The 21831-nt window shown below is 37.2% G+C and overlaps 1 protein-coding gene across 1 annotated transcript in view; it reads right to left on the bottom strand.

Moving 5' to 3' along the window:
* Nucleotides 1-21831, bottom strand: part of lhfpl7 (LHFPL tetraspan subfamily member 7) — a 157015-nt gene that overhangs the window by 93498 nt on the left and 41686 nt on the right. The window contains exon 2 of the mRNA XM_039662441.2: nucleotides 11286-11424. Coding sequence (XP_039518375.2) covers nucleotides 11286-11424 — 139 coding nt within the window. The remainder of the gene's footprint in view (nucleotides 1-11285; nucleotides 11425-21831) is intronic.

Raw genomic sequence — 21831 nt, forward strand, 5'->3', positions numbered from 1 at the left:
AGTTCGCCTTCCAACAGGACAATGACCCAAAGCACACAGCGAAGACAATGCAAGAGTGGATTATGGACAACTCTGTGAATGTCTTTGAGTGGCCCAGCCAGAGTCTGGGCTTGAGCCCAATCAAACATCTCTGGAGAAACCTGAAAATGGCTGTCCACCGACGGCCCCGATCCAACCTGACAGAGCTTGAGAGGATGTCCAATATCACCAAAAGCAGCTGTGAAAAGCTTATCACATCATGCCCAAAAAACTTGAGGCTTTAAAGGTGCTTTAACCATGCAACCAGTTTTTACCTTGTGAATAAATGTGAAAAATTGTCACAGATCTGTTTTTTACTGTCATTATGGTGTATTGAGTGTAGATAATGGGGAAGCTGCAGTCCATAGTTTTTCCTCGTTGTCACCATCTCTGTTCAAAATCTGGAATTGCAGTTATTCACAGACTTATCAACTTTACGTGGGTTGTGCCTCGGCACGGCACAGCGTGGATGAACACAATGTTTTGAGGAAAATGTGCGGCGCGGGTGTGGATACTGGCATTCGCAATCACAGATTCTACTTTTTTGGAAGTATGACCACCATAATAATTTTCAACAGGCTATAATGGATCTAAACAAGCTATAACATCTAAATAAGTAACATCAACTTTTGTTCTGACCAACTAACGGAAAAAAAACCTTACAGTATATCAAGCTGATTAAATCTAACGATCGCTTATCATGTCACGTCAAACCGTGCAAATTGTACTTTGTTCTCAAATTGTTAATGTTAACAAATTCAGCATTGCAAGACTACATTTAATGCCCAGATATTTATCTGTGTTTTCACATGTGTCCGGTTGCAGTCTCTTTTTTTCTGTAGAGCTAGGCTAAGTCTGAAATCGTTTAAGTTCACGTTTAATTCCTGAAATGGAGGTAGAAATATTGTTATCCTTGACTGTAGGGCAGGGTAATAAATATAGATTTCTCGATATTAATCGATTCTCATTTTTACAAACCGATATCGATTCTTAAATCTTAAGACTCGATTAGTCATCATGTTTGATTTGAATGAATGGGACATTGTATCGCGGCTGCGCACAACCAAAAAAAAAATCGCAATATCTTTGTCCTTTGTTACTATTGATATGAAACAAAGTCTCAATTTTCAAATTACGTCCATTTTCTTTAGAAATTCAAAAACATAAATAACGTTTTGGTGCTGTGGCGTGAGATCGCTCTGGCGCAGCTCAAGAGAAGCAGCAGCGCTGATCTCTCTTCCGGCTTAATAATACCAGTTACCGCGCGAAATAAACATGAATGAGCATCTGAAAGTGTGTTAAAAGATAGAGTACAACTTATCTAAATCTGTATCATGTCACATTGATTCCCTCAATCAGCGTTTCAACCGTGGAAAGACGTCAGTGAAACAGCTTGTAATCAATGTATCGTCATATTTACCTCAGAAAACCCACATAAACTCGTTAGTCAGCTAGAAAAAATAACTCCAGAGAGGAGCATTTTGCTAAATATATACACCATATTACATATGCATTATAATCTTAATGTTCTTCAATATTTAATGCATATTTGAATAAATCTGGCATGTTTTTATGACAGCCACCATTTAAATGTTTATATTTCATATAATCTTCTTATTATAAAAATAAATAAAAGTGTAATTTAAGTGTTTGTATGGCTACAAAACAGTTCATTATTACCTTCATATTAGGCTAATGAAGCCTATTGGCTACAACTAGACTCCCATAGTTTACAGAAAAATGGCCATTTATTGTAACAGATATCCAAAATAATCGGTATTGAATCGAATCGTAATTGAAATCGAATCGAATTGCAAGCTTGTGAATCGAAGTCGAATCGAATTGTGAAATTTGTCTCAATACCCAGCCCTACTTGACTGAGTGCTTGAGTACAAGACTCGACTGGAGCTTTAGTCCAGCACTGAGAGATTGCCATACTTTTCCATTACATTGAATCTCTCAAAGTGACCTGGAAGTCTTTTTCTCTGTATCTAGTCTCTTTCTCTCAGTCTCTATATCTTTAGAGAAGATAGGTCTAAGCTGTATGCCTGGTTCACGCACACTCCTAAACCTACCCATCACAGAAAGTTTCTGCATTTTTACATAAAAAAAAAACCTTTAATTACTTTATTTTTATACCATATTTTGGTCACTTCTGGGTACAAATTGTCCCCAAAGTATAGTTAAGTACACACACCACACATACACACACATTTACTTGGCTAGCTAAATGCAAAATATTCCATTGACTTATACAGCTGGTTATAAACACTGACCTACTAACATATTTTGACATTTTGTCGGGTTTAGCTCACTTTTGGGTAAAAGTTTGTCAAACTCAACCAAAAATAACATCTTGAGGAAAGCAGATCCTCCAAGACATTCCTCGAAACATCTTACATTTATTGTTTCTTTTCACCCTTTCAGTTTTGAGTCAAGGTGAATTCTCTCAGATGTCTTACAAGTTCAGCATTGAAGAAGGGCATACATTTATCAGGGACTCAACAAAAAGAGTGAGAGAAAGGTCACTGACTGATTCAATATTCTCTCCACTCACTCTTACATTGCTTACTCCAGTTTGTTTCAAAGCAAATTACTTCTTCAAAATGCATCATGTATATATCATAATGCTAACAATCACACACACATAGAGAGAGAGAGAGAGAGAGAGAGAGAGAGAGAGAGAGAGATGAGTCATCAAGTGCCATAAGAGGCTCTTGTTTGTTGTGAATAACTGTGAAGTTGCCATCATCAAATTAAATGCAGCTCTGCTATCATTTCCTCTGCATAATACCTTCATTGTTTTCACAGGGCCATTATGCTTTAGTTCCCTCATTTCACATCAGCAAACAAACGCTCTCTCCTGTGATCTTCGCATCCATAATTTAGCTATAAAATAACCCATTTATAAAAACACAGAGAGGAGGGAAATGAACAAAAATGAACACACAAAAAATGTCTTATTATGTGCACTGCTTTAAAATTACATTGAGTTTGCCAAAAGTTTTTCTTACCCTTGTGCAGGCTATAATGCAGACAAAGCAGCAGACTCTCCAATGTTTATGAGATGGTTTATATTGCGTCAGTGCAAGAAAGATTTCATACGATGCAGGTCTACTGTAGTGTGATTTACAATTAATCCAGATTCAGGAAACAAACAGAGGAAAGACAATCTGATACATCGGTAGCTAACCAATAATAAATCTTGATCAACAGAGAAGACATGTTTATAAGTTATTTATAATGAGTCCCAAGTTAAGTTTCAAGTCTATGAAGGCCAAGTCATGTCTGAAGTAAAAAAAAAAAAAAAATATATATATATATATATATATATATATATATATATATATATATATATATATATATATATATATATATACACTGATACAGTATATATATATATATATATATATATATATATATATATCTTTAAAAATAATCTTTAAAAATGTATTATTTCTAAACACTATATGGTTTGTTAAGGGGTTAATTAGGTAATTAATTACTCACCCTCATGTCATTCCAAACCTGTAAGACTTTTGTTCATCTTCGGAACACTAATTAAGACTTTCAGTCCCTCAACTAACATCTACGCAACTACCACTTTCAAGCCCCAGAAAGGTAGTAAAGATATCATTAAAGTAATCCATGTGACTCCAGTGGATTAACCTCAATTTTAATGAAGCGATACGAGTGATTTGTTTGTGCAAAAAACAACAACACACCTTTATTTACAAATGCTTTCGCAAGAGTACCATGCATGTTAATGCGGGAGCAGACATTCATTTAAAGGTCCCGTTCTTCGTGATCCCATGTTTCAAACTTTACTTTGTTGTTAAAGTATAAATAATATCTGTGAAATTATAAAGCTCAAAGTTCAATGGCAAGCGAGATATTTTATTTAACAGAAGTAGCCTACATTAAACGGCCCGTTTGGACTACATCCCTCTACTTCCTTCTTTAATGACGTCAGTAGGACAGTTTTTTTGACTAACGTCCGCCCACAGGAATGCTCCCTCAACTTGCGCACTTCTTATAACTTACTGTGTTTACTCAGCTCATTACGGTGATTTTCTGAAGTAAAACTGACGCTTCATCTTTTGTGTGATGTACAATAAACTTTATTAAACTCATCAGTATATGTTTGATCATCATTCAGACCTGGTCCGACACACCAGACTTGTAGGCTACAGACGAATCCGACGAGCGTTCTGTGTAGGCTGCCATCTTGTGGCGACGCCATTACTGAGCTGTTACACCGGCATAGACATATGCACCGGTATGTAAACAAACCTCGGTGATAACGCGAACGCACCCTCGATGACAGCTACAGCCAGGCAGAATGACTTGTTGGGTTGATGATGTTAGACCTTGGCCTCCAGTCACAGATGAAGGTACAAACGATCTTACAGATTAACGTTATTTATGAAAATAGCTTGGCAAGCTAGCTAGGCTAACGTTTGCTAACGAGGAAACTATAAAAAGATCTGTCCATTTGGCAACAATAAATAAATAAATGAAATCAAATAAACAAATTCATGTTTTTCATTTGTGTCCATTATTTATCTCATTTTCACATTGCAACAGGCAAGGGTAAGGTAACGTTACAGCTAGAAAGTATACATAATATCGACCAATTAGTGTTTTTAAACCATGGAAAGAGGTCAATATAACAGCGGGAGAACAATTATGTCACATAACATTATATTTAGCTCAGGAAAGCCATTTAATGACCATAGCATGTTAATTGAATAGAAAAAAAGCAAGAGAGGAGATTTTGCTGATCACTATATCACATATTTATTATATTTTTACTTATGTCATTAAATAATTGTTATTATACGCGAATGTCCGCGTCTTGTACTTGCCCAGGAAATCTTTGTAAACCGTACGGCTCCAGACAGGGGCAGTCGACCCGGGGTACTCACAATGTTTTCTCTTGAAAATTTAAATTTTACTGCCATCATTGAAACAAATTATAACGGAAACCGTTTACCCACTCAACATTATACAAGGGGTAATGTTGTAACGTTAGTGACAGTCGTAAATCGCGGGCTATTTATTCCAGTGGACGCAAGTTGCAACTAAAACAATAGGAGGCAATGGCGCAACGCTACCCAGCAACAGCTCAGTAATGGCGCCCGCTTACTTCCGGTAGTTTCGCCGGATTCGTCTATTAATAAAGAATAGATACATACAAGCAGATGACAAATACGTTATAATAATAAGCGTAATTAAACTACTAAACTGTACCTGTTCCATCTCTATACAGCACTCTGACTCTGTAGGCATTATTGTCCGACTGGAAATGAACACGGTTACTGAGAGTTTCTGATATTATCATCATTCCGTGAGATGAAATTGTCCTGAGAGACTGAGTGTGAGCTCATGAAGCTCCGCCCCCTCTGTCAGCAGCAGCAGCTCATTTGCATTTAAAGGGCACACACTAAAACAGCGCGTTTTTTCTGAGCCCCAAAAAATTACAATTTAAACATGCTGTAAAAAATGATCTGTTGGGTATTTTGAGCTGAAACTTCACATACTCATTCTGGGGACATCAGAGAATTATTTTACATCTTGTGAAAAGGGGCATAATACGGGACCTTTAAGATTAATATTTTGCAAATAAAGTGATAAGCTATGTTTGTTTTTTAGTGTTTTTTTGCATAAACAAAGCACTCATACCACGCAATCATGCATATGCAAAACTCAGATGCACGAGATTGCACTTACTCTCTCTCTTGCACTTACTATGACTGGGTCACGAGCTTTGAGTATGTGCACGACCCTTTGATTGACGCATTTTCTGTTTAATGATTCTAGGTGGTCTTGGAAATGATTGGCTGGAGTTTTTCGAGTCCTGCCCGTTCCACAGATGATTAAATTGCTTAATTTTCATTTCAGTGCTTCTAACTAACAATAATAGTTTAATATTGCTGTTTGTGAATGTAAAAAGGTCTGCAAAGTTTCAAAGATCAAAATCCAAGGCAAATTGTCTTATTATCTTTCTCTCAAAAGAAACAACCGATTATGAAATGCCTGAAATGAGCCGTCAGTAATTCCAATCTTTCTTCAGCGTAAACGTAGGTAGGTTTGTAACAAATTTGCATAATGTCATTCATTATTATTATAATAACTCACTCAAAATAACCGATACAGTCCCTGAAAAAAAGATTCATGAAGTAGCTCCATATAATAAGACAGCTGTCCATTGTGTTGGGCCATTGTAGAGAAACAGTGAATTCAAAACCCCCTCCTGAGGTACACAGACCCCTGGATGGGAATCACTGAGCTGGAGCATTATAGTCGAAGTCTAATTATATCTGTTTTATACTGTTTCAGTTTCTTATTTCAGACTGCTTTAATAACTGCTTTAAAAGCAATGATGAGAGAACGCTTTTCATTGAGCAAAACAGCACATGAAATATTAAAAATCATCAACTATATGTCTTTCGACTTCAAGCAAACATGCACAAACTTTAGAGGCTTATTAATTTCTAAACTTGCTCCCACTACAGCAGAAAACTTTCTTCAAAAAGGTTATTTGGCAAACATTTTAGAACGAAAACTGTCTGAAAGCCTCTTAAGAACACAGCATGTTTGTTTGGATGAAGGCTGATTTCTAGCGTCCTACCCTTGAAAAGATGCTTCAGTCAAAGCTTAGAGAATACCAATGCAGTCCATTATAGCCTGCGCCCTTTTACATTCTCCATTATTACAGTAGTTTTATGGAAATATCATTACTTTCTAATTAGAACAGGGAAATAAATCAGTGCGAGGCACTTAGTTTAAAATTATTTAAGGTTTCTCTGTAATGATCAATGTAGAGCCCAAAGGCTTAATTAAAACAAGCATTTAAATATACAGTATTCCCACATCCAATAAAACCTTCCAAGGCCTCAAAAATATCAAGGAAAAATTGGAAATCAGCGCTCCCAATATACATGTATCTTGCATATTAACATATTTATTTAGCATAAGTGCTTGTCATTGCTTTTCTGCAAGTAGATCTATATGGGGTTGTTTAAGAAGTATAAAGATCTATAAAAGTCAGACTGGTAACCAGAAGGTTGTGGCCCTTGAGCAAGACACCTAAACCCCAATCACTCCCCAGGCGCCACAGCAAACTGGCTGCCACTTCACTGGGTGTGTGTTTAATACTTACTACTCACTACTCCTATGTGTGTGTGTGTGTGTGTGTGTGTGTGTAATATCTTGGATGGGTTAAATACAGAGGACATATTAGGAGTATGGGTTACCATACTTGGTCTTCCCATCATGTCACTGTCACTGTATTCGCCTGTCGAATGAAGGCCAGAGCTGCACGAGGCACCCCTGAACCGCAGACCTGTGTTAAAGGGCTGTAATTGTCTTTTTACTGTGGCCAGTAAATCTTCGAGTGCCCTCATCGTGCCATCACAACATTCAGCCGACGGTTGTTGCCTAGCAACCAGCGTAGAGAGCAAACACTTCTTTGCAACAAAGTGCGTTTAGATGGATGGGCTGTTTTGTCTGAAAATTCACCATGTTCAGAAAATATCTGCATAATCATGGTGGAGGGTGTGTGTATAAAGGCCAATTCACACCGCACAGACAAACGCCAACAAACAAGTCTGTTGGATTTAGAAAAATTACGGTCATAAACACACTGCCCAAACAAACACTGATTTAACATGTTCAGTCAGTCGGGTGAAAACAAACCCTGACCCAAGCCACCAGACACCGACAGAGGTAACACACTGATCCAACAAAACCCAACAAACGTGTTTGTTTGCATTTGTCTGTTCAGTGTGAATTGGCCTTAAAAGAAATGTCTCGGAAATACTCATCCAAATTCTCATCCTTTAGTGTCATAAGCCCATTTCGCACGGGATTAGTATTATCTGGTGACCTGGAGTAATTTGTAATAATTGCGGAGTTTGTCCGTGATCTTAATCCCGTGCGAATTGGCCATGTCTGTAATTTGTAAAGTAAAAATTACCCCGCAAATTACCTACTATATTTCGCCGAACACCGGGGTCCTGTGATAATATTAGTCCTGGGCGAATCAGCATCTCTGTGATTTGGCCAAGGTTTTTGTTTCATCTGTGTCTTTTTATCCATCTTTCGCAGAGAATAGAGGCTGAGTTGGAGTGTTTTGATAGTATTTTGGGTGCGGGGTCATTTCGCTAGTACAACTAGGCTATAAAATTTGCAGAAAGAGAAAGCTGAAAACCATCAGAAGCAAGAAAACAAAAAGAATGATTAGATGGAGATGAATGACATGTTTAGCAGCATACGGCAAGGACAATTCTTCTGTTTATTATATACAGCTAGACATAATAACGACAAGACATTTCAAAGCTATAGCCTAATGATATCATATCTGGGAGATAACTCAGTAAATTCGAGTAAAATCACAGGCTTCGGTTATCCCGTGTGAATGCGCCACACGAAATTCAGATGTGGGTGGGTAATTTCAAATTCACACGTGGTCCCCAGGTAATACTAATCCCGTGCGAATAGGGCTATATAGGTGACGAAACGGCGAAATACTACGCACATGGCACCCTTTATCGTTAATATAACACGAGAACCCAAGCCGCCATAACTCTTTAGCGTGAATATGAGACTACCTTACCCTACCCCACACCTAAACCTCCCCATCACATCGCATGTTATATTAACGATAACGGGTGTCGTGTGCGTAGTATTTCGCCGTTTTGTCATATAGCGTCACCTATATGACGCTAAAAGATGAGAATGCGTTGGAGATCCCAACCAAAAACAATAATTACATTCACATTTTTGCAAGCCAACCCTGCAAAATCTTGCATCTGGTGGTTTCTAGCTGATCCAAATGAATTATTTATAGTCAATAGTTGGTCCAAGCTGGTCCAGATTAGTTGACTACCAGCTGGGTCGAAGTCATACCGGTAGATAAGCCCATGACACACCAAACCGACATCAAAGAACTATTGCAGACGAAAGCTGACTTTGTTGACGTCTCAGGTCGCCTGCGTTTGCGGCCAAAAAGTTGCACTTGAACACACCACAAAAGACAACAGCCAATGGCCAACTAGCACAGGCATTGTGTGCCTGCAGAGTAGAGATGTATAAAGTACTAGAAACCCAGACTTGAGTAAAAGTACAAGTGCTCTATCAAAAAAGTGACTTGAGTAGAAGTTGAAGTGCTCTTTAAGCACCACACTTAAGTATAAGTGCTAAAGAATTCAACATTATTTGTACTTAAGTATTGCAAGTAGTTTATTTTAAAATTCACTACTTAAATACTAAAAGTAAAAGTACATGTATTGTGTCGTGTAATTATTAAAGAAAGCAGTCAAAAGTTTGAACTAGCAATCAAATAAGGCGCTTTGACGGGATACAAATTTGCTTTGGCGGCCGCCAAAAAAATGTCATTGCAGGACAACCCCTGCATTAGTTGTCAATGTGTGTGTCAATCAATACCATTACCCTATAAAACTGGCGTGTGATTTAGGCAGCATGAAAGCCAACTTGCAACGAATGACTCGTAAATTTTTTATAATTGCAACGAGTAACTAGCAGAACATTAAAAAAATATCGAAGTAAAAGTATTACATTCATCGGCGCCGGAAAAACCAGCAATGCAAGTTGCAAGTTTGAGAGCGGCGCCCCTGACAAATCTCACGAGAATCACAAAATGCTTTACGGCAACGACGTCACGTACATCAACAACAACATATCCAAGAAAACTTGGTCAGATTCAGAAATGTCCAGAAAAAGGAAAAGAGAATCGGACCGTGCTAGAAACCGTATAAAACCGTAACTCGGTTATTGTCGTAAATAACCGAATTATGGTTATTTACGACATTGCAAGTACACCACAGCGGCTCTAGGGGTCGCTGTTTCACAAAAACATCAGAGCTGCATAGTGTGCCTTTAATAATTCCTTATCATGAGCAAAATAAGCAAGCTGACATTTAGTACAATCTATATCTTTTATTTCGAATACATACAGATGTCATTTCTGTCTTTTAGTTAGTCAAGAGATTTAAAGCACTGTTTTTAAAGAGTGTGCTTGTGAGTATGTGCTCTCGAACGTAAGAATGAGCCAATGATTGAATCTGGAAGTTAAGCAAAATAACTGAGAAAAAAAAAAGAGAATTAGCCCTCAAATACTGTATTAGCCCTCATCTACTGTAATTCAATCTCAAACAGATTCATTAAAAGAATTATTACTCCACCACCTGCGTAACATCATGAACCAATGTGGTTGAACGACAAATTTGCGACAATGTGGTTTCGTGAAACAGTAATGACTAGCTAGTTGATTTCTTCAAAGATACTATAGCTAAGCAGAGAGGGACGTTGTTGTATGGAAAACGCACACCAGAAAGATTTCTCTCATTTACTGCCCAATAACGATTCAAAATGCTCAATTGGACAAAAAGCCACCAAAAGGGTGCCTATTGTGCAGAACTGTAGATCACATTTACATTTATTCATTTAGCTGACGCTTTTATCCAAAGCGACTTACAATTGCTATATATGTCAGAGGTCGCACGCCTCTGGAGCAACTAGGGGTTAAGTGTCTTGCTCAGGGACACATTGGTGTCTCACAGTGGATTCGAACCCGGGTCTCTCACACCAAAGGCATGTGCCTCATCCACTGCGTCATCACCACCCCACTGGCCTAACTTTGGCTTGATAGGTTGGTTTGAACTGGCAGACCACCTTGGACCAGAAACCATATTGCAGAAACCAGCGTAACCTGTTATTTTCCCCCGAAGGGATCTGGATTGCAAATAGCGTTTGTATAAACTTGTATAAACTATGAAACATGAATCTTTGCATTTCTAATATGAAACAGCACCCAAATTCAGCTTAAAGTGCCATATCATGGCATATCAAATTGTATCATTCCTGAACACAACAGAGTTCAGATGATACGCCCAAAGCAGTAAGCCGAGCTCCAGAGTGAATCACATGACATTAGAGAGGGAGGTGAGAGAAGGAAGGTCTCTGCTCCTTTCTGATGTTCTCTGCTGTTGTGTGTGTATCCGAAGGAAAAGTCAAGCCATTCTTTAAAGTGTGGGAAAGAGATATGTTGGGGTTTTACAAGTCTTGCATAGATTTTGGTAAGCTCTTGCCATTTCAGGCCTACCTCAGATGGGGGTCCCGTCTCAAGCTCGGATTAGGGTTTAACGGACTAGGATCAGTCATGTAATGCCACTCAGCATGGTTCCTCTAAGGATTGGCGTTTAAGAGCTGATCAGAGGTCAGATAGTAAGCCAGACACTAACCTGCAGCCATCTGCATGTATCCTGCCAATGTGCAGATCCTCCTCTCCCAGGCTCCACCGGGCAGGAAGATGGTGATGATGGCCAGCAGAGAGCTGACCGCCAGCAGAGCACATCCACCTGAACACAGCACTGCACTCGCCTGGAACACACACAATGCACAACACTTAGATGCTGCTGCTTTTAGAGGGGTTTACACTTGATTTGATTCAGGTCCCAATTAATGAGTTGATTTCGCAGAGAACGGTTTTAAAGAGATACAAAAGGTAGAAAAGATGTCATTGATGCTGTACCCTTTCAAAAGGTACACATTTGTACCAAAGGTGTGCATATTAGTACTTTAAAGGTGCTGTATTTGTACCAGAAGTGCGCTTTAGTACCTAAATGGAACATACTGTATTATAACTTTTTCCTGAGAGTGACCTTCTTTCTTTTATGGACCACAAAAGGAGCTTTTTTCTAAAAAAAAAAAAAAAAAAAAAAAGTCGAGCTGGCACTCGTCCATTTAATGGCAGTGAATAGCAACCAGCATCAAGCTTTTTTAAAACTTTTGTAGTCCAAGTTTTCTGGGGCTATATGATAGGGTTTGGTGAAAAACAAACTGTTTTATTTAACAAAAGTCTTGACCTTAGCCGTTAGTCTTCTCTGCGCTGCAGTTTATTCCGTCTCACCCAGAAAAAGCACTCAAGATTAACCAAAATGCGACATGAAATACAACCCATGTATCTTCTTCTCTGAGGTTAATATATCCGTTGTGTTCGTCACAACAAGAAGTTATTGCATTCACATCTGTCAATTGTCATTCTGACTGTCATCAGACAAACAGAATTCCGGTTCAGTGATATTTGACTCAGTGAAGAAAATACACAGATACTTTTTGGGGATTTCTTGTGAACAGACTATTCTCTGCTATATGGATTAGGGTGAGCTGAAGTGGAAAAAAAAAAAAATCATTTGTGGCCCATAAAAGAAAGAAGGGCATATGGCATTAGAACAACACTGTAAAAAAATATTGTTGGTTTAACTTAAAAAAGTAAGTAACCTGGTTTCCTTAAAATTTTAAGTTGATTGAACTGAAAAAAGTGAGTTAATACAATGAAGGAGATTGATTTAATCATCAGAAACTCAAAAAAATAAGTTCTCTCAACTAAATACATTATTTAATGAAAAAAATGCGATAACAAATCTTAACAAAAATTTTTTACAGTGGGGTGAGTACATTATTACTTAATTTTCCTTTCAGGATGAACTAACCCTTTAATAGTTCATGATAAAACCATAGATTTTAAATCCAAACTGCACTAAACATTGGACAAAAACATAAAATGGCTAACCGTGTAAAGCCTCACATATGAAATAATAAAATAATTTTATTTCATAATAATAGTCCGTTTTTATTGAACTTTTTTGCATATAGTAGGGGTGTAACGATTTTCGAACCGAACCGATTCGAACTCACGATTCGAATCGTGATACTGACATTGCGTAACGAACACGCCCCGCCCCGCCCCGCCCCCTGCTACCCCGGCCCCGCCCAGCCCGTATGTATATGCCTTATGTTCAGTTTACATGTTTTCATAAAATGTGGTGCGTGTTGATTATTATATCTAAAAAATAAATAGCATCTGAATTTAGGTTTAAAGTCTAGGCTACAATCTTTAATGTTTTAGTAATGTGCAGCTCCCTATATAGTTTACAGCATTAGCAGATTTTATTTTAATCCTTGTGAAATGTTTAATTGTAATTGAATTAATTTAAAGACAAAGACCATTTTTTTCATTAAACCACTGTTTAAAAAAAAAAGAAGCCATTTTAGCTTTCTAAACCGAACCGAACCGAGACGTCAAAAACGTGGGAAAACCGAACCGTCAGTTTTGTGTATCGTTACACCCCTAGCATATAGTATATGCAAGTATACTATTTGATACATTATAGTAATTTACAATCTTTGAAGCATCCCTTTTCCTTTTTGTTCCTCCATAAAGGACTCTTTTAATTTTGGGGATTCGAGATAGTCAAACAAATGCTGAAAGCAAGTTAGAAATAAATATAACAGTTTACAATATTATATTAATTTTATAAAGAAAATCATATGGGTTTGTATGTAAAAAATAATGTAATGTAAAATAATGTAAAATTTTGTGTGAACTAACTAACCCCCTATTATTAAATGCCAAACACAGAGTCATATAAGGAAAAAAAAACATTTAAACACACTCACACATCCAAACATGAGTTGTTCAGATGGTGTAAATATAAGGTGTGAAATCAATCGTCTCTAAGTGTTTACTCAGTGGGATCAATTTATTGAAACACTGAGTCCTGGTACTCTAATCTACCACCCTTATTAAAGCAAACACTTCATCAGACCTACACATGCTTGGTCAAAAAAAGGCTATCCCAGTTAAGAGATGTGTAAAGTAAATCTTTCTCATGGGCTTTTTATTTGTTAGTTTGTTTGTTTGTTAGAGCAGACAGCAGGTGTTGGCATGTATTCATAAGACTATGGCACAAGACTCAGTACTTAAAGAGCTTGCTGTACAATCCCTAAAACAAAAACATGGAGGGTGCATATCAAAATCAGGCAGTTGATCTAACTCTAAAGTAATCCGTATAAGCATATGAGGCAACACACTCTGACATCATGCATTATTGATCTGTGCACATATAGATTTGGTTAATAGTTTCTGTTGAACCAGACTTTTACCATTTACCAACATCTGAAAATCTAAACCATTTCAAAAGATCAAAAATGTAGGGCATGACTTGAAATACCACATACTATTTCCACACACAAAACTACAGTATCAAACTTAATATCAATAGCAATACACATATACATACACAAAATGTATATTAATAAAACTGCACCAACTATAGCGACTTCATTTTCCTTGTCCAAATGGCGAAGAGCGGAACGCAACTGAAGACGAGATATGCAGGTTCATAGGTGATATCTGAAGCATCGCAGTTTTTCTAATGCTAATGATAACATTTGTAGTAATTATGACAGTTTTGTGTTGATGACAACATTACAACATCCTTTACAATAATGAAATGCCTGCACTAGAAAGGGGGAAAAAAAATCTAATAACGCAGAAGTGAAACGCCAGACACTCGGCGGAAACATATTTCCTTCAAACTGAACTCATTCCCCTTTAAATGGTATTCATATATTCATAGAAACGTCTAGTTTTCTCAGCGCCATCTCTTGATCTTGCCATCTTTGAAGCCTTTAGATGAAATGAGCTCTTGCCCACAGTGCTGTCAAACATTACCGTGTTTCATTACAACTAATAGAGGCATATTAGGGCTGCAACAGATCAGATCCAGAACTAAATGGTACCCTGGAAAATCATAAATAGGCAGTCTATGACAGGAATGTTGATGATGCTCATAAGTTAAACAAACAGTATGCATATTTCATCTCTATAGTGCACGTATGGCTAGGAAACAGAAATGTACTTCCTGAGGTCAATACTAATTAGTGGTGCTTGCCAAGTGCCCTGTTACTTTTTAAAGCGATCAAACTTTCGATTTTTCACCTAATGGATGATGATATGGCTAAAATATTTCATTCTCTGATGTTGAAAGAGGGGTCGTCATCATTTACAGTTTTTTTGAATTGCTAAAGCGCTAAACCCCATACACTGAACCCAATTCTCAAGAATAAATCACTCTTTCTCAAGTCAACTCATTGAACAAGTTCAGGTATAGTTAAAATACTGTTTGCAAATCTCATGCAAACTCTAAACACATTCTCACTCCCTGAACACATTGTGATGCACTTATGTTTAATGGGTCATTCCACCTCTGGAAAGATGAATGTGTATTTAAAATGGGTAATTTATTTACCCGTATTCATCGTCTGGTGTCGTTTAAAGCCCTTTGAAGCTGCACTAAAACTCTCATTTGCACCTTGAACCGTTTGGTTCCCATTGAAGTGCATTATATGGAGAAAATCCTGGAATGTTTTCATCAAAAACCTTAATTTCTTTTCGAATGAAGAAAGAAAGACGTGGACAACTTGGATGACATGGTTGTGAGTTAATTATCAGCAAACGTTTTTTTAAAAAGTGAACTACTCCTTTAAGCATAAACCAATCGACACAGCTACAATTCTGCCCTTTACCCTGATTTCACATTCAAACACATTAACCTGTTGTGTCAGCTTCTTGAAGTGCGCATGTGTGACATGTGACAGGAAAGTGTCCTCCTTACAGCAGATTTTAGCGCTTCCAGATGTTTCGCAGTAAAGGAGGAGGAAGTATATCGCAAACTCTGAAAAAATCTCAAAAATTTGTAAAAATCTCGTGCAGCCGAAGTAAAAGTGGTCCAGTCAACATACTCCATCTTTAAGTGCATGAGAGCGGATAATATTGGATAACATATAATGCTGCGTTCCAGGCAGGTTTTTGAGCACGTAAATCACGACTTCAAACCACGACTTACGACTTTGTAGCATTCCAGGTCATTCACGCCAAACTACCTAGATGTAAACAAACCATACGGTGCTCACGCGCATTTGTAATTATTTCTAACGTCAAAGGTGCTTACTCCTTGTTTATTTGTGGGAAACTGAGGAGGAAAAATAGCGCAAGAGGCAAGATAAGCTGTTATACCTTTTATTTTACTTTATTTGCATATTTGGAAATGTATTTGGTATTAATTTATCCTTGCACTCAATGGACTGAAAACTAGTTTACCGTTATATTGTCTTAAAGTGTATTCTCACCGAGTACCGCCTGCTGAAACACTGCATCCGTAGGGGCTGTCATTGTAGTTTTGTATATGTTCGCGGGCTATGTGACGTCAGAACTCGTAACTGGGAGTACATCGGTCTAGTTCACGGGTGGGAAGTCACGGGTTTGACTGCCGTTCCAGTGCACTTTCACGGGTATAAGGTTGGAAAAACACGAGTTACGGGTTGCCTGGAACGCGGCATGAGTCTCGTTTACACGTTGGAACACTATTTTGTTTTTAATGCATCACAACTGACATAACAAATTGAATACTCAGTCAGATACACGAATGATTATATTTTGACGTCACTACCCATCCGTGACAACCTGATTTATTAATCTTGCGAACAACTATTATTGGTTATGGTTATTGGTTAGGACAATGGGTTATTTCAATGAGCTTATTTTAGTGAGATATCAGCTTATTGATGTGCATGTAAATGTGCTCTCTCTAACTTCTTGTAATATTTTCATTTACTGTATCAAAATAGTTCAAAGCCCCCAAATATATAATTAGCCAAAAAAAGAAGAAATAAAAAAGAGCTGATAATGCAAACAGTGAGCCTCACCTATTGTAATGTTAATACACAGCTTAACCATTTGCATTCTTACTCGCAACAGCTTTGCATTTGTAATGCACCAATCATGCCAATGTCATTTGTACAATATTTACTGCAAACAATATCATGTGCATGCATGAACAATCAGCTTTGGCAAATATGACTAATTTCATGCGTTCCTCAAAGACCTTACTGTTTCAACACACTGCCCAGGATTCAATTCTCCTTAATTAGTTTGACATCTGTGGTCTGGCTTTTGCCACAACTAATTAAAGATTAAGCTTCTGTTCTGACACTATAATTTAAAATGCATGATTACATAGTGTCCTACATTGTACTTCTGAAACTTCATCATATACAGCATATGCACACAATCCTTTCTAAACTGCATCTGCTGTTCATTTACAAGAAAAATGGCTCCTTAGAGCGCAACCTTTCTCAGAGAGCATTTCTCACAACATTTCAACAACTTGGAATATTTGAATACTGAGGGTAAACGACTTATTATGCGACAACACATTACTTTACAGAGAGCTTACGACCTTCTAGCTACGTTCTGCCCTGAGAACAAATGGTGCGATGGAATAAAGGACAGAGTTAGTTACCAACTAGCTAGTAGTTACTAACCCTATAGTGTGGACTTAACGTTCCATTTTAAAGGGCACCTATTATGCCCCTTTTTACAAGATGTAATATTGGTCTCAGGTGTCCCCGGAAAGTATTTGTGAAGTTTCAGCACAAAATACCCCACAGTTAATTTATTATAACCATTTGAAAGTCATTTTTGGGGCAAATGCAAAATGCAAATGAGCTGCATATCCCCGCCCTGCCTTTGGATGAGGGCGTCACTTGCAGACCTATGGCACTCGGTAAGCAGAAGGGCTGAGAGAGTGAGAGACCTGCTGTTTTGAATGTCATTCAGTCGTACATGTTTGAATCGGAATATATAAATAGTCTCTGATCAGACCCAGATGACGAAGAGACTCCGGCAGAATAAACACAAATGAGAATGGACCAGTATGTCTCGGTATGGTTATTTGATACATTTATACTTATAGAGTTGTAATCGCGTCCCGTTTGAAATTATGGATGTGCAACACACACACAAACACTAACGTTGGCGCAATCTTTTTGAAACTACATACACATACTGTGATAAAGTTTGCTACGTACAAGCGAAATTACATTTATGCGAGGGACCTGTTGTGTCATGTTTACTTGTCATTCAGGTGCTTCTGTGGCAAATGTGAGGAGATGGCTAACTTACAGAACAAGAACATATATGCAGTTTTTAATACAATATCTTTAAAAATATATATATTTAAAAAACGTGTGGTTACACACTATACAAACAAGGTTTAAATTATATACACAGACATCCTACGTCGACGACGACAACACCTTTATACGCATTTGTTTTTGAATTGGCTGACATCGACTGAAATGACTATGTGCTCAAAAATCAGAAAATACACTTACTGTTACTGGAGGTGACGTTGGATCGCAAACAGTAGAGGATGAACTACAGTTGAGGATTAACTTTGACCTGCTTTCAATTGACTCTCGTTCACTAAACAGTCCGTCAGAAAATGATTCGCTCATTTACGAAGGAAAGGCGCCACTTAAACTTCAAAAATACAATATATCCACTGTGTTTTCAGTGGCTCTGATGTCAGAAATAAGTGAAAACTACTATGTATGTCATTATTACATCCCATCCCACAACAGAACAATTATGTTTCCAAGAGACATTACCGGCTGTTGCTGAAACAATGGAGGATGGTGTCCATCTCACCGAGGGCGGGGTCTATGCCACAACCACACTGTCAATCAAACCCCTTGCTCAATTCTACGTCACAAAGCGCTGAATCTTAGAACAGCTCGTTCTGAGACAGTGCATATGATTTATTGAGATTGTAAAAAAAACACTGGGTGGATTTTTATCATTCTAGGGTGGTTTTTCTCGCACACTGCCAACACACATTTATGTTCAAACACCATGTAAAAGTGAATTTTGCATAATAGGTGCCATTTAAGTAAGAATTTATGAATGGCTGGTGCAACCCCAACCAGTTCCCTAAATAAATGCTAATTATTTGCCTCTATACACACTGCAAACAGCACTGTAGAGGAAGTGAATTGCGAAGGAGAGAGGTCACGCTATGATGGAAACCAATTTCTGTGTAAATAGAGAAAATGATTATGAGAGACTACACATTCTGTCAAATTCATCACATGATGCACCTCACAAAACATTCATTTTCATGCTAATTTGATTTAAGTCAAAGGAAAATGGATGTTGTCCTCTGTGAATTCTGTAGGGCACAGAGAATAAAATAATGTGACAAGACTCTACTTGCACAACTGCCATCCAAAAATATATCACAAACGTACAAGATGTTTGAGAATGCAGCGTAACATTTGATTACAATTTGACAACATAACTTGCAATGCTTTATGGGAATGGGCGGTTACTTCTGATTTCTGTGGCTTGATTCCCATTTCCATGGTACCAGATCAGATCTCTGTCCAAGATTGTGAATTTTTTTGCCAGGATTCTGTCAGTTAAGGGGATGAACTGATATTGATAATTGTCATGGTTAATAATCAATAGATCTTAGACATTTATCAATAAGTATTATTTATAAATATATACTACTTTTCAAATTAAATTCTACAAATTAATATCAAAATATGTCATTATTCGCTGTAAACCTGCGTTCTTAAAGCAGGCAAATGCGAATGTGTCCTTTTTAGGGTAGTATCCCGTGACATCACTTTCTGTTTTGGATTCATTTATATGTCTTTGGTCCATATTGCTTTCATTTTTCAGTCAAATCACACCAGCGTTTGTTTGGAAGTGGACTGTGACCCCCTGAAAAGGTGTGCAGCAGGGTTCAGTTTGGTTGATAATGTTCACACTTATTCAAATGAATTGCACTAACAGAGCAATCCCACTCTTAGAAAAAAGCAGTGGTGGAGGAAGTACTGAATCTCAGTACTTAAGTAAAAGTACAAATACCCAGATAAATATTTACTTTAGTAAAAGTAGAAGTAACACAATGACAACCATACTTAAGTAAAAAGTAAAAAGTACTTTATTTTAAATGTACTTTAAGTATTAAAAGTAAAAGTACTTGCATAACAATTGATTCTCTTAATGACTATTTTCTAATGATTAATAAAACATTTAATTCTAACTCATTCAACCTAATACTCATATAATGATGTTCAATAATGATGGAAAAAAATGTCACCATTTCTGAAACAAGCTTGCAATTAGGCAATATCATGCTTATCCTTACTATATGTTTATAACTATGTTTGGCAGTAAACGCGATTCATTTATGGTGTAATTCTGAACCTCTTGGCTTGCCATAATCCTAACCGAACCAAACATATATTACACACGGTGTGTTTCCTATGCACGTAAAAACAAATTTTCGCGTATGAGTTGCATGATAAACACACTGCGTGCGAGACGCATTTAGTGTGACCGGGTTGATATACTGCATCTATGGCAACCAAACGTCACTGGTGAGACAAACGTGCAACGAACGGATGGTCAGATTAGGTTTTGGCAGGGGAGAAAAACTGATCAGAAAATGTAACGAAAATGTATCAGAAGTTGTAGAAATGTAGTGGAGTAGAAAGTATAATAATTGCTGCAAAATGTAACGAAGTAAAAGTAAAAAGTATGCACCATTTATTCTACTTAAGTAAAGTAAAAATATGTGAAAAATGTACTTAAGTAAAGTAACGAAGTATTTGTACTTCGTTACATTCCACCACTGGAAAAAAGGGTTCTATATATGTAGCATAGGGTTTTTTACTCAACTCCAAAGGATATTTAATGCTAAAAAAGGTTCTATGATGAGAAGAAAGAACACTTTTGGCACAAAGGTTCTTTAAAGGCTATTATTCGTTCATATTTTACATTATTCTGCAACATTTTGTTGTATGTAATTAAATTATTGTTTATTAAACTGTTGTAGTAACTTAATATCACATTTTAATCATGCTGATTTTGGGGGATAAAAACTGAAATGGCACTGCTCACGTCTGATATTGATTAATTAAATTTTTTAACCCACATATCTTGAATTTTGTGATCATTCACATGCATTGCATTTTAGGGGTTCCAAATATGTAGCGCTTTAGAACCTTTTAAGGTTCTATATAGAACCTTTCCTTCTAAGAGTGGGGTTTGTTTTAATCAAACCAAACTTGTCAAGTGTGAACACAGCTTTATAGCAGAAGAATTTACTTTTACTTTTAGAATTTAACGTTTACTAAATTTATAGCGCTTGACAGCCATTGATCCCAGCATTGCCTTTTTCATTTTACAAAAGTACAGGTGAAAAAACCTGGAAAACCTCTCCTTACTTTGTCATTGAATTTGAAATGGCATTAGGCCGTGTAAATGATGACAGTCAGAGACTTCATTTGGGTGAGCTATTTCTTTAAGGGGTGGAAAATGATGTGAAATAACTGGAATGGTTCATCCAACAGTCAAATTCCTTTCAAAGACCCAAATGTCACCAACATCACCCTCACTTGTCAATGAATGAGGACTGCAGCAGTAACAAAAAGATTATTCGGCTCATTATTCTGTGAGGGTTTTATACTCGACGGAATTTGCACTTGATTTACTAAACGTACAGGCTGAAAATCAAGATCAAGGTTGAAGCTGTCTTGTTACCATGGAGAAGTATTTTCACATATATGTGAACTGTGTGTGTGTGGATCAGATCCAAATCTGGCTTAGTTGTACAGTAGTTAAGAGACGAAGCGGGCAGTGCCAATTAAGAGGGAGGTGTGTAAGAGCTCAGACTCTCACTTAATGATAAAGTCCTTCAGCCCTCAAGAACATTAAGCTTCAATACACTTTCAATTTCTCACAATCAAGCTCAAACCCAAATTATTTGAGTTATTGTAAAACTCTTGAAAATATCCTCCTATAAAGGATAAAGAAATGCAAGAATTGACCAAATCTAAACCAACTTTTAGTGATTTTGCCCATGTTGGAACTCTATAAATCCCGTTTTCCCTATTGTGCTTCCTGTAAGAATTCAGAAAAATCCTTGAGGCACAGAGCAATCTTCATAGTAAAAAAAAAGGGTTTGGCATTTTTTTTTTATAGTTATATTAATCACAGTGGATATTAATCACACTAGTGGAAGAGAAGATCTATATAGGAACACTTTCAAAAAGGCAGATTTGCTGAACTTACTTTTCATGTACTGA

Source organism: Pimephales promelas, chromosome 4 (assembly GCF_988280905.1).
Source record: "Pimephales promelas chromosome 4, fPimPro1.hap1.1, whole genome shotgun sequence".
NCBI lineage: Eukaryota > Metazoa > Chordata > Actinopteri > Cypriniformes > Leuciscidae > Pimephales > Pimephales promelas.